Source organism: Podarcis cretensis, assembly GCF_951804945.1.
Source record: "Podarcis cretensis genome assembly, chromosome: 14".
Classification (NCBI taxonomy): domain Eukaryota; kingdom Metazoa; phylum Chordata; class Lepidosauria; order Squamata; family Lacertidae; genus Podarcis; species Podarcis cretensis.
Genome location: NC_137183.1, coordinates 46,663,406 through 46,677,685, shown reverse-complemented (window position 1 = coordinate 46,677,685; position 14,280 = coordinate 46,663,406). Strand labels below are relative to the sequence as shown.

At 46.9% G+C, this 14,280-nt stretch overlaps 2 protein-coding genes across 3 annotated transcripts in view; both read right to left on the bottom strand.

Annotated features, from left to right (window-relative positions):
- TXNDC11 (thioredoxin domain containing 11) overlaps nt 1–2,810 on the bottom strand; it is a 40,619-nt gene extending 37,809 nt beyond the window's left edge. The window contains exon 1 of the mRNA XM_079953728.1: nt 2,499–2,810. Coding sequence (XP_079809854.1) covers nt 2,499–2,731 — 233 coding nt within the window. The 5' untranslated portion in view covers nt 2,732–2,810. The remainder of the gene's footprint in view (nt 1–2,498) is intronic.
- Nucleotides 2,811–5,858: 3,048 nt separating this feature from the next.
- The window catches only part of ZC3H7A (zinc finger CCCH-type containing 7A), a 30,706-nt gene continuing 22,284 nt past the window's right edge, over nt 5,859–14,280 (bottom strand). For both annotated transcript variants that reach the window (XM_079953718.1, XM_079953719.1), the window contains 7 exons: nt 14,034–14,110; nt 13,332–13,465; nt 12,033–12,138; nt 11,244–11,352; nt 9,115–9,248; nt 8,569–8,732; nt 5,859–6,796 (listed from right to left, as the gene is read on the bottom strand). In XM_079953718.1, coding sequence (XP_079809844.1) covers nt 6,607–6,796; nt 8,569–8,732; nt 9,115–9,248; nt 11,244–11,352; nt 12,033–12,138; nt 13,332–13,465; nt 14,034–14,110 — 914 coding nt within the window. In that variant the 3' untranslated portion in view covers nt 5,859–6,606. The remainder of the gene's footprint in view (nt 6,797–8,568; nt 8,733–9,114; nt 9,249–11,243; nt 11,353–12,032; nt 12,139–13,331; nt 13,466–14,033; nt 14,111–14,280) is intronic.

Genomic DNA, 14,280 nt, shown 5'->3' with positions numbered 1-14,280 from the left:
CAGGATACTGGGCCAAATAGGCCTTTGGTCTGATTCGGCAGTATTCTCTTTATGTTTACCATAGTTCTACTTTACTCAGTGGGAATTTGAATTTAACTGAGTTTTGATGTTATAAGCTGTGGGAAAAGGGTTGCCTTCCAGTTCTTCTGCACACTGCAGTTTGATGGGGAAAGGCTGCACTTGCAAATTACTCACAGGCTCTTCTGAGGGTGAAGGGCTGAGTGGGAGATGCATACACAGCCCCACAGCAAGGCCTCACAGCAGCTCCCATTAGCTTTAAAAGAGAAGTCCAGCTGTGTTTCTCAACCCTGAGGCTCCTGCTGCATTACAACAATTAGAAATGCATAATCATAGCACCTAATTGTTGTTGTCGCTCTTTTAAGTCCTCTGTTCTAGAGAACTGTATTATGTTTCTATGGGTCACATTTTTATCCAGTCCCATTTCTTGCTGTTCACTGGCATCAAATAAGACCTTTCAAAATGCATTGTGGTTGTTTTTTTTTTATCCTACTGAAACCCTTTTCTGAGCAAAGTACACGTGAACAGTTCTCATGGCTGCAAACATGATTACGGAAAAAGATGCAGGGTCTGAAATAAGAGCTGCCAACATTTTCGTGCAGTCCTGGCTACCTGAAACCCTCACGCCTGATGCCTTGTACACTAGTCAAAATCAAAACTAGGGACACGTCAAGTGTTTCGTGGACACAAAACCGGACTTGCCGCTTATATGTACACTCCTTGTGGCTTCCTGTTCAAGGTTTCTGCACCACGTGCTTGCTTGTAAATATTCTTTTGCCACATTCAGATGTTAGATTTTTACATGCACATGAAGATCAATTCACAAGCACATCTTAAAAATGTAAGGACTGAAACAGCCTTGAATAACATTACCAAACTTCCAAACCCCAAGCAATAGCTTTTAATATGTGAACCAGATACCACAGATCACACACTGCAAGTTCCATAGCACTTCAAATGCAATAGGAGAATTTTCATGCAGCGTGTGGCTGAATGTCAAGTGATGGCACAATGTGCAATGTAAATGCATCTATGAGTTGCAGAACGGTTGGGAGAGGGAAGGAAAGACCCAACGAAGAGTACAAAAAGGCAGGTAGCAGTAGTAACTAATTCACTGTAGACAAATTACACGGTAGCTAATCCATGTCAAAGGAACTGGCTTGATGGAACCAACAGGACAGTTGTTTTTTTCCAAACAGGTGACAAACGAATGCAGGACAAATCTATCAACAGCTGCTAGCCATGACAGCTAAATGGAACCCCCATGTACTCAGGCAGTATACCTCTCAATGTCAGATCCTGGGACCAATCAGTGAGGGAAGACTATGACTTTACTGCCATGCTTTCTGGGGGCAGGGGCTTGCCAAAGGCATCTGACTAACTGTAGTTGAAACGGGGTACTGAATTAGATCCTGAAGCTGAGGCTCCAATACTTTGGCCACCTCATGAGAAGAGAAGACTCCCTGGAAAAGACCCTGATGCTGGGAAAGATTGAGGGCACAAGGAGAAGGGGACGACAGAGGACGAGATGGTTGGACAGTGTTCTCAAAGCTACAAACATGAGTTTGACCAGACTGCGGGAGGCAGTGGAAGACAGGAGTGCCTGGCATGCTCTGGTCCAGGGGGTCACGAAGAGTTGGACACGACTAAACGACTGAACAACAACAGGGCTCTTTTTTTAAAAAAAGGATAGATACAATCCTGGCGGCCAGGTCAATCAGCAGCTGTTAACCATGATCCCTAAAGAAGGCAATCTATCCTGGGGGGGACGGGACTCAGGGTTTTTTTTGGGGGGGGCGACAACAATGACAAACAACAAGAAAGGGCTATTGCCTTAAGCTCTACCTAGAAGATTATGTAGGAAGTGCCTTATACAGAGTCAGACCATTGGCCCCGTCTAGCTCAGTAATGTCCACACAGACTGGCAGCAGCTCTCCAGCATTTCAGACCTGCTTGGGCCAGGACCCGGGACCTTCTGCCTGCGAAACAGATGCCCTACCCACCAAGCTGCAGCATGGATGGTGCTCTGAATGGCCCCAACACCCAGCGCTCTGCTTATGCCCAGGGATGCTCTGGCAGTTGCTGCTTGGATGGGCGGGAGAGAGAAGAGAGACCAGGTCCACGGACAGCCCCTTCCTCCTCTTCCCCACATGACCCTACTGCACTTCAATATTATTATTATTATTATTATTATTATTATTATTATTATTATTAATACCACCCCTCTCTTTCGCAGGGGAAGCCACTCGGGAGAAGCTGCCACTCCCTTCCACCCCAACACTTCATTAGCTTCTTGCTGGGGCAAGAGATTCAGATTAAACCTGCTTGGACTCCTGCACGGATTGATGGGGCTCCTTTGTGCAAGGGGAGGCTTTGCATTTTGCACCCCCACGCATTTCCAGGTGCCCCCCCCACACCTGGGCATGGGCAGAAAAGCCCAACCTGAGCCCCCCCCCCTCCTCAGGTGCGCCTTGGCTTACCTGCAGGTGACTTTGAGGGCGACCAGGAAAGCGCAGCTCAGCACCACGGCGGCGCCGCACAGGACCTCGGGCCGCCGGGCCATGCGGGAAGCGCCGAGCCACCGGGGCTGCGGCTTCTTCTCCTTCTCTTCCTCCTCCTCCTCCTCCTTCTCCTCCTCCTGCTGGTGTTGCGGAGCCTCGGGAGGCGCTGAGGGGAGGCCGGAGTCAGGTCCGGGTCCTCCGCATGCCGACATGCCCTCCTCCCTTCCGCGCCGTCCCTCCCGGCCGGGGCCTGGCCTGCCCGCCCGCCCGCCCGCCCGGCCTAGGCGGGGCCCAGCGGAGCCCCTCACGCTCGCACACGTCGCTCGGCGGCCGGAGCGAGAGGCGCCTCCGCCGCCGCCACGTCTCCCCGCCCCGCCAACCAGCCAGCCGGCCGCGGAGGTGGGGACGGGGAGGAGGCGCGCGAGGCCTACGCTCCGGCCTCCCCCTCAGGCGGCGGAGCTCCTCGCGCAGGCCCGCCATGAGCCGCGGGGAGAGCGCGGGCTCCGTCGGCCGGCTTCGAAGCGAGGGCGGCGGCGCGGCGGGGGTCTCCCGAGGCGGGCCGTGGCGAGGAGGCCTGGCTCCTTTCCTAGGCCTCGGGCTCTTCCAGGAAGGACTGCCGGCGGCTGTTCCCTCACACGGCGAATTCCCCGTGTGGGAATTCGCTTCCACTTCAAATAAAAATAAATATATTGATCGTTATGTTCCGTTTTTGGCACGCCGGCTCTGGCCCGCAAAGGCCTCGCTGCCTGAGGGTGGAGGGACAAGATGGCGCCGCTCTTGTTCCGTGCAAAGGGCAGACGGTTACAGATAGGCAGCCGTGTTGGTCTGCCATAGTCAAAACAACAACAAAAAAATTCCTTCCAGTAGCACCTTAATGACCAACTAAGTTAGTTCTTGGTATGAGCTTTCGTGTGCATGCACACGAAAGCTCATACCAAGAACTAACTTCTTGTTGTTGTTTAGTCCTGTCCGACTCTTCGTGACCCCATGGACCAGAGAACGCCAGGCACTCCTGTCCTCCACTGCCCCCCGCAGCTTGCTCAGACTCATGCTGGTAACCTCGAAAACACTATCCAACCATCTCGTCCTCTGTCGCCCCCTTCTCCTTGTGCCCTCCATCTTTCCCAACATCAGGGTCTTCTCCAGGGAGTCTTCTCTTCTCATGAGGTGGCCAAAGTACTGGAGCCTCAGCTTCACAATCTGTCCTTCCAGTGAGCACTCAGGGCTGATTTCCTTCAGAATGGAGAGGTTTGATCTTCTTGCAGTCCATGGGACTCTCAAGAGTCTCCTCCAGCACCATAATTCAAAAGCATCAATTCTTCGGTGATCAGCCTTCTTTATGGTCCAGCTCTCACTTCCATACATCACTACTGGGAAAACCATAGCTTTAACTATACGGACCTTTGTTGGCAAGGTGATGTCTCTACTTCTCAAGATGCTGTCTAGGCCTGTCATTGCCCTTCTCCCAAGAAGCAGGCGTCTTTTAATTTCGTGGCTGCTGTCACCATCCCCTTCATGGATCACTGCCTTGCCGTGGCGAAGGGGCTTTAAGAACTCAGAGAAGCTATGAACTATGCCGAGCAGGGCACCCAAGATGAACAGGTCATAGTGGAGAGTTTTGACCAAACGTGATCCACCTGGAGGAGGAACCGGCAAGCCACTCCAGTATCCCTGCCAAGAAAACTCCATGGACAAAGACAACAGAACTAACTTAGTTGGTCTTTAAGGTGCTACTGAAAGGGCAGACGAATATGGTTGGCCCTTCAACCTCCCTTCAGTGCTGACCCCGGGCTAAGTTAGGGGGCGCAGGGCAGGTACATTTGGGCACGCCCAACCCTGGTATCAAAGGGTGTAAAGAGCAGCCTTGCTGGATCAGGTCCATCCAACCCAGCACCCTATTCTCACAGGGGCCACCAAGATGTCTGTGGAAAGCCAGGATTCCAGCACAAGAGCTCCTTCCCTCTCCTGTGGTTTTGGAAAAAATGGCCTCCAGCTGTTTGGAGGCACAGTATAGCTAGCCATCACAGCCATTAGTAGCCCTCTCCTCCATGAATCCACGTAATCCTCCTTTAAAGCCATCCCAAGTTGGTGGCCGTCTCTTGTCATCTGTGGGGAGCGAGTTTTAATTCTGCTCTGCCCGAAAGACACTTTTTCCCGCAGCAAGAGTATGTGATACTGGCTGGCTATGCTTGGTTTAACCATGAAGGAATTTTGTCAGTTCATGGTCTCTGGCAAATCTGCATTGGAAGTTCCCCTACACGGGGGTACAACACACACCCAAAAATCCCAAGCTTTCCTCCTTGCTCACTACGCTTGATCTGGAAGTGGGTACATTAAGCACAGACACACATTGAGCTTTGTTGCTTTGCAAGGCTATTCTCATTGCTTCTGTTTTCTGCCCTATATCCAGAGTGCTTTGTACAAATTCTAGGATGGCAGCAAAAGGAGCTAATCTATCTTTCCTTTTACCAAATCAGGCCGTTGGGTCCATTTAGCTCAGTATGGTCTACACCGGCGGCAGCTTTCTCCCATGCTAAAATCTGGAACCTGTAGGTCAAGTCGATGCTCTACCACTAAGCTATGACCCCCACACCATTCTAGCTACTGCACTAAAGAGTTTTCCTACCCTATTTGATGGGGGCTTGTATCCTCTTGAGGCAGGCTGTAATAAAGATTACAACCCACCACTATTAAAAACTTTCCCAAATGTTTTCTTAGTGCTGCTCAGATGTGCTTACAGGTAGGGGCAGTCTGAACGTGCGCACACACCCCGGAAAGAAACCTAAAAAGTGCAGAGCAGGAAAACCTTGAGATGCCATCAACAATCAAACATTGTGCACCAAGGGGACTTTGGGTCAGCACTGGGGATTGTAGGATAACCAGGTGTCTGCTGCAAGGGGGCGCAGCTTGGCTATATTATGTCTTGGTGTGAATTTAGCAGAAAGTCCACAGTAGAAAATGTTCTATTTATGCTGCTGCTGTGGGAAGAAATGAGCTCATTTAGCAAACATGCCTTGGATCAGGAACAGGGAATGTACTACACCTCTCACCACTACATATGTTGCACTACAACTTCCATCCCCTTTGACCACTGGTCATGTTGGTTAGAGTGGGGAGTCTTGAGAGCATCTGGGAGGTTCCCCATCCCATGTGGGATTAAGAGCGTGGAGATGACAGCTTGCACTCTACCTCAGAAATGCACATATGCATATATTCTACTCTGTTAACATAAAACCGGGAAGTTTGTCTGTGTGTCCAGAATGGCCTCTCTTACCCCTTTTGCTATAGGGCTAATATTAACGATCCTTCAGGAGTCTGAAGATACGTTTAGGAAGAGACTTTATGTAAAGTTATCTTTATTACAGGCAATATTGGTCCATACAATACACAATACTGACATACAAGTGGAATCTTTCAAAATCATCATTTAAACAGCAAAGACCAAGAAACAGAATTTTTAACTACTTGATTTTCAAAAAAAAGTAATATGTGTCTCTCTTCCAAGATCCTTTTCAGCAAGTTATATTGAAACATACAAATAGAGAAAAATACCCCATTCAACATATATTGTAGTTAAATGGTTATTTTGCTTTAAATCTTTTAATAAGAAAATCCTTTTATTATAGCAACCTACATAGAGATAAATAGCAAACTTGTTTTAAACAAATCTTCTCCATTAAAACATCTGAAGAATTTTATCCATCATTTTCTTCTGAGCCCAAAACATCTGTTTTTAGAAGCTTACCTTAAAAAGTTTTCAGCTGAAGGACCAACACTAGGGGCTTGCTAGGCATTACAATACCACCCTTCCTGTTATTTTCCAACTTTCTTCTGTCCAACAGAAGGCGAATAAGCACGTAAGACTTCAGGTTGTGTTTTTATTATAACTTCACCATTCTGTTTCATGAGAGCACAGACAGACCTGCCGACTCCCCCCCCTACACATCTACTACATTTTGTTCTTCAGGAGGAACAATACAGGCCAATAAAAGCAGAAAAAATCTGCAGCTTCTGTCACATGCTTTTGATTATTGTCAAATTCTGATTTTATGCTTCCTTCTGGCAACACAAATGCATTGTTATAGTGTTAGTTTAAATCTTTAAACAAAAAACTATATTTTCCAAAGTCATTATCATTTGGAGCAATCAAGTGATCTTTTCTGGCTTTGCTCAGCTTCATTCTTAGAACGTGTCTCCGTTCTTCCCATTCACGGAGCTCAGCAGGTCCATGTGCAAATTTACAGTTGTTTCCCTCCACACAAGTACCAGCCATATATCTGTTTAAAAGAAAGAAGTGCAAAAGGCAATGAGCAAAACATACTACACCCACAATGCTGGCTCAAGACATTTTGCAGCATAAAGCAGAGCACTGGATGTCCCTCCTCACCAGCAGGTGAGACCCAACCCCTCAAGAGTCTTGGTGTTACCATCAATTCCTGTCTTCACCCAGCCCCCTAATCCTGTCACGTGAAGCACCCTGCTTCACGGCACAGCCACCCCCATGCAAACATGCAATTTAAAAGACTGGGTGGGGTTGCATACTTGACCCGGATGGCAGTGATGGGGAGCCTACAGCCTTCCAGAAGATGTGGGGACTTCAGATCCCACCAGCCCAAGCTATAATTCAGCCAATATTTACCTGCAGAGCCACAGGTTCCCCAACCCCTGGTGAATGGGCTTTAGATTCTGAGAATCTCAGCTTCCAACAGCATATAAAGCCCCTGTTCTCCCAGGGCTAGCTGCAGGTGTCAGCCCCCCACCCCAAACTAATCCAGATAACCTATGTGACCACAGGTACTTTTTGGTCTCTACCAATAACTAAAGGGGGGGTTGGGGGGGAGGACAACTGCCTTGTATTTTGTCCATTAAAAGGGGGGGGGGGAATCCAAGACTAATAGTATTCCTGCTACCAAAAAAATTGTTGGGAGAAACTGGACATGCAGAGAAAGGGATTAATTTCTTTCATGAGCAGAAACCACCGAAAGTATGAGATAAATAAACAGATGCAAGGTCAGCGTAGCCACTTGCTATGGCAGCGGCCCAGCACTGACTACAGAAGTGATGAAAGCACATCAGCAAATTAGTGCCGGGGTCTTGTGCTCTGTGTCTGTGTCAGGGTCGGTCTTGAGAAGTGAGTCGGAGTTGCTTGAGCAATCAGATTCCCCAAAAAATGTAACCCAGTGTACAAACTGGTAGGAGTGCTGATGAACAGAGAAGAGAGAGCCCTGCTAGGTACAGATTTTTGAATGCTTCAGTGTTAAGGCAGGAAGTGCTCGTGTCACAGAGAAGGTGTTACCCATCTCACATGAAATACCCAACAGTGATAGCTGAGCAACTTCATTCTATATGCAAAGAGCAGCAATAAAAGCCTTTTTGCAGGTACAAAACATCACAATGAGAAATGGCCTCTTCCCTCCTCTTCGGTTGTAAGGAAGGTGCTTATAACCATGTAACAAAATGGATCAACAACCTGACATCTATTGTGTACAAAACTGGAAACTTTGACTCTACTGCAGAGGTGAAGAGGCTCCTAAGATACCAACTTCCATGATCGCCAGCTATTGGCCAAGCTGGTTAGATCAAACAGGAGTTGATGCCCAGCAACATCTGGAGGGCTGCAGCTTCTCTGCCCCAATTAGTAATAATAATAATAATAATAATAATAATAATAATAATAATAATAATTTATTATTTATACCCTGCCCATCTGGCTGGGTTGCCCCAGCCACTCTGGGCGGCTCCCAACAGAATATTAAAAACATGATAAAACATCAAACATTAAAAACTTCCCTAAATAGGGTTGCCTTCAGATGTCTTCTAAAATCAGATAGTTGTTTATTTCCTCAACATCTGATGGGAGGGCGTTCCACAGGGCGGGTGCCACTACCGAGAAGCCCCTCTGCCTGGTTCCCTGCAACCTCGCTTCTCACAGGGAGGGAACCGCCAGTAGGCCCTCGGAACTGGACCTCAGTTGAACGATGGGGCGGAACCCAAACTCAACATCTGGCTTTGTGTCGAGATGAATACCAAAGAGTCAACATGCACCTACCTATCACAAATGCTGAAATAGCCAGTTGGAAAGCGATGCTGCCAGCAGTTTTGGTCATCTTCTGTGTGGAATACTTTCTCTTTATGCTTTTCTGAGGAGATGTGGCCTTGCCATTGTTTCTCACTGTTACAGTTCTTCCCACACATCCAGCAATGGAAGTCCACCTGGTTCAAAAACGCAAGGGTGAGCCACCGCAGGAGGACAAGGCACGGTATGCAAATCTGGTTAACCTGAGCAACTGACGGCATTTCTCTGGGCATGACCTGTGGAGCTTTGAAAGTGAGATTGTAGCAGGAAAGGAACAATTATTGTCCCCCTGACAGACCAGTAGGCCTGTTCTTTGCCAGCTCCAGTCAAGGTGGGGCTGGGGGCGGGACAGGGGAAACGGAGCACACTGTCTGAACAAGCTTAGCAGTACACATGTAACAATGGTGTCCACTGCTTTAAGCTTGCAGTGACACCTGAGGATATGTGTGTGTGAATTCCCTCAACCTGAAATTAAATATATGATGGGCCTACTGTCGCCTAAGGTTCCTCGTCTCTTACCGTAACTTCAGCATAATCTGTTGGCATGTGAATTTGCTTCCCATTTTCCTTGTTCGCTTGAGCAGCTGGGTCCTCCCCTTTTTCTGGCTTTTGGCTTTTCAGCCACATTTCATACAACTGTTCCATGTCTTGAACTAAGTGAGAACAGAGCTAAATTAAGTTTGCAGCAATTAAGTTAAGAATAAGTAAACTGAAGGGACGCAGGTGGCGCTGTGGGTTAAACCACAGAGCCTAGGACTTGCCGATCAGAAGGTCGGCGGTTCGAATCCCCGCGACGGGGTAAGCTCCCGTTGCTCGGTCCCTGCTCCTGCCAACCTAGCAGTTCGAAAGCACGTCAAAGTGCAAGTAGATACCGTATTTTTTGCTCTATAAGGCTCACTTTTCCCTCCTAAAAGGTAAGGGGAAATGTGTGTGTGTCTTATGGAGCGAATACAGGCTGCGCAGCTATCACAGAACAGCAAGAGGGATTGCTGCTTTCACTGTGCAGCGATTCCTCTTGCTGTTCTGGCTTCTGAGATTCAGAACATTTTTTTTCTTGTTTTCCTCCTCCAAAAACTAGGTGCATCTTGTGGTCTGGTGCGTCTTATAGAGCAAAAAATACAGAAAACAGGTACCGCTCTGGCGGGAAGGTAAACGGCGTTTCCGTGCGCTGCTCTGGTTTGCCAGAAGTGGCTTAGTCATGCTGGCCACATGACCCGGAAGCTGTATGCCGGCTCCCTCGGCCAATAAAGCGAGATGAGCGCCGCTACCCCAGAGTCGGCCACGATTGGATCTAATGGTCAGGGGTCCCTTTACCTTTACCTAAGTAAACTGAACAGGCCAATGCTATGAATATGTCATGGACTCACTGAAAAGGAACAAAGTCCAGATCTTTTATTATGGCGGCATACTTCTCAGGGGAGGAGACGTAGCTCAGTGGTACAGCATCTGCCCTGAAGGCAGAAGATGGTCCAATCCCTGGGGTCTCCCGATAGGACTGGGAGAGACTCCAGCCTGAAATCTCATAGAGCTGCTGCCAGTCAGAGCTGGATGGACCAATGTTCTGACTCAAGACAGCTTCCTGTGTTTCATGGCTCTTCTTCTGGGCAAACTTTGGTTTGGAAAACAAGTCACGGGGACTCAGACATTATCTAGGTCACCTACTGGAGGAGGTAGGAAGAAACAGGGAATGCCTGGCATGGCCATCTTGGAATGGAAGTAACTAAGGAACTTCCAGCTGCACTGTCTCTCTTTCAGCCCACTATGCTCCCACCAAACATGGCTCACACTGGCAGGCACAGAGGAGCCCATTCATACAAAGGCGTTTTAATTTTACTTCCAAGTGAACTGACCCAATGCAAAAAAACAACAACAGAAAAACCACTTTCCGAATATGTCTTACAAGACACAATCTTCTGGGATCCGAGCAAGAATGTCGTATGTGCAGGGTTTGACATGCTCTGCTCTTTGCATAGTTAAAACACATGCACACAAGATGTGACTTATCTTCACATGGAAAAAGCCAGGGGTTATGCAAGAAACTGCAACCAACCCTCTTGAGAATCAGTTTTCACCAACTTTGTTTTTTTAAAATAAAAGATTTTAGTTCTCATGGGTGTAAAATGGGCGCTGAGTGTACCCAACGGCATACCCAGAGATGGTTTGCACGGTTATCTAAGAGATTTGTGGAAGGGTTCACACAGAGATTGCAGAGCATCACTACTATGTAAAAGTCTAATTCAGTCCCAGTCGGATAAAATGGCAGGTGACATCTATTCCCTGTCATTTTTTCCTCCACTAGCTTGCCTCAACCCCTAAATCTGCATGCTTCAGTTTTGCATTGCTTGCTGAAACATTCTAGGATTTGATAAAGTCGAAATACCAACAACATTAACGCAGCATGCCAATTAACTTGCACAGGTGTATAAGGCGAATAACCTAAAGCAGAGTTTGGAAACTGGGTTTATGTGGCATTGAAACGGGACTTATCCAGCCTAACTCGCAGACTGTCCTAATCCTATGGATCTGGGCACAGACATAATAAAATCAAGGCAGATAACAAGGAAAACCCATACCTGAGAGCAGGCAAAGGGGATCAAAATGCTAACAGGTGTTCAGTGTGCTTTCCTGCATTGTTTAAGTTTACTTACTGCCGTTCTCCTTCATATAAGTCCACATTTCTCGCTCTTCATGACTGTGAGCAAAGGAGCAGTTTCCGACATACTGACATTTCTTGCCCGATGCAATATGATTGCACAGCTAGATAAGGAAGAAATAAGCTGCTCTCAGAGAAGCTGCATTCTGCATGAGGAACAATTTGAAGTCTCTCTCATTCTCTCTCTCTCTCACACACACACACTCTTCCACTTTGCAGAAGATGATACTAGGTGCAACACCTATTTGCATAAATTGGTATTGGAGGAACACCTGAGTTTGGTGGATTGTGCCCATCCCTTTTACTGATTTTTAGAAAATCAACAGAGCAACTTTAACATAAAGTAATGTCTGGAATCTTCCAGTTCACTTTCTGCAGACAGCAAATGCAGTGAAGGGGTTAAAAAAAATGTTAAGCTTTGGGAAAACCTGGGTTTGACCACCCATTTAGCCATAAAACTGGTTGGAATGACCTAGCACCAGAACCAACCTCACAGCATTGTTGTAAAGATAAAATGGGACACACCTCACCCCCTTGTATATTACCCTGAGCTTCTTGGAGGAAAGGAAGGATGAAAATTCTTGGCATGACCTTCATGGTCCAGCATTTTATTTTATTTTTAATGCTTACAGCCATGGAACACTTTAACACAAAAGTACAAGATCAACTTCTTCCCACAGATTGTGTAAAAGAACCACCTCTGGATTTTCTGTCTCCAAACGAGTAATGCTAGCACTATGAGGAACACAAAAAAGCCAAGCCCAGATTTTAAAGACATGCTCACATCAAACTGCAAAGGCACTTGCTTCTTTGTAGGAAGTGGGCGAATCGTATTCCACTTCTTACGCTCGTTCGACATCACCAGCATCACCCGGCGATCTTTGGTCCATCTGTAAAAGGACAGGGGAAAAACTGAAATTGCACAGCACGGCTGTGGCAGAAAGAAGCTCACACCAGGACTTTAGACCCAAACAATTCCTACAATATAGCTATCTTCAACCTTTGCAGACCCAGGACCCACTTTTAAACCAAACATTCATTGGGGGACGCATTTCCTAATATGTTATTGTATATTTGCAAGGTGCTGCTATCGTGACCCACCGTGGATCAGGCTGCAACCCACCAGCTGAAGACCAGCTCTATAACACATGCTTTTTTATTTTATTTTTTTACACAAGGGATGACAAATTGGTTTCCCAGACATTGTTCAGTTCCCATCAGCCCCAGACAGCATAGTCAATAGTCTGGGATGATGAGAGTTGTAATCCAGCCACATCTGCAGGGACAAAGGGACATCAAGCGCCGCAAACATCATAGGATCAAACAGCTTCAAGTTCCCTTTTGGTGTGTGAACAAAGTGTGTCCAGAGGCCCAGCCTCCCGCTAAAGAAATTTCTACGCTCATGCCTCTGCAAAGAGGAACTGGCACAAACCAAAGAACCTGTGCTTGGGGCAAAACGATTGAGACAGACCTAGCTGAGTTCTATGCAGGTTGCACCTAACAAAGATTCATTTAAGGGTCTTCTCCCAGATTTCACCTTGAGATTCTTGAGCAGATTGTGATGCCTGACCTGCTTTTAGGGTGCGGTCAAGGTTAACAGGTCCAGGAACTCAAACAAAAGGCTGCTGTTCTTCATAAAAGCCTTATTTTTTTAAATAAAACAAGGATACATTGGTTTAGCTGATGCTTTATCTGCACAAAGACAAACCATTAGCCCAGGGTTCACACAACACACTGAACCAGCAGGCACCAGAGGAGACACAAAACAGCCATAATCTAGACTCCAGGAACTGCATGTTCATGCTAAGCCACTGTTTGGGCTTGATGTTACATGTGAACTGGGTCTGTATGTTACAGTTTTAATATTGGCAATTTTCCAGCTTAGCTGGTGAGTGGAAGTTTTTATCTGGTAAGGACAACATCACTGTCATGTTCTGCTACAAGGCAAAATGTATCCTAAAATCCTGCCTAAAAGACTTAAGTCCCAACCTAGTGATTCCCAGGCAGCAATCACCCCAAGGGCATTCCAACAAGCATCCAACCCCAGCAACTTCGTGGGGCAGAGGGGAAACATGTGACTTACGGATGCCTTGCCTTTGCGCTACAGTATTTCTTGTTTTTGTCTGGCTCACTAACTTGGCCATTTCTCCAGCACTGTGCGCACACAAACTTCATTTTCAGATTCAGAGATCCGTGCTTCACTTGGCTGCTGAGAACCTGGAAACGAAACAAAAAGCAAGACCATTTAGGTTTGCAAAAACAGTCCAACACCCCATAAGCATCCAAGATGAAAGGAGATAACTGTAATACTGTCTTTTCCTGTATCAATGCTGTCTGGAAAATTAACATCTACTTCAGAATGGCTCTTCTGCACCAGGGAAGATTAGGAAAGGGGTAACGAGGGAAATTCCGTACCCAGGAAGCTGCCTAAGTCAGGCTTCCTCAACCTCGGCCCTCCAGATGTTTTTGGCCTTCAACTCCCATGATCCCTAGCTAGCAGGGCCCAGTGATCAGGGATGCTGGGAATTGTGGTCTCAAAAACATCTAGAGGGCCGAGGCTGAGGAAGCCTGGCCTAAGTAGTTTGTGACATTTGTCCATCTATCCCAATATGGACTTTCCAGAATCTCAGGCAGAGAAGGATCTTTCTCCTGTTCCTGCTATCTGATCCTTTTTCAACTAGCAATGTAAAGACTTGAACCCAAACTTTTGCATCCCAATCCCTGAACTCCAATCCCTTAATTTTCGTGAGCCAGTGTGCTGCTTGGGGCAATCTGAGAAAAATACCTGTGCTCCATGTGCATTAGACTCCATAGCCTGCCAATATTTTTTTGATTCTTGAACAATAGCCTCATGAGAAATACCTGTGGTGAGGGAGACATGCATTTTAGGAAATTTTGATGTTGCTAACCATTGCACAAGCACTACCGAGACCTTCAAGGCTGATATTTTATGAACATTTCAGTATTAGCAATTGACTTTTTTTTTTAAAGGTTTAAAACAGTAATATAAAGAAGTTGCCATATCCAATGTG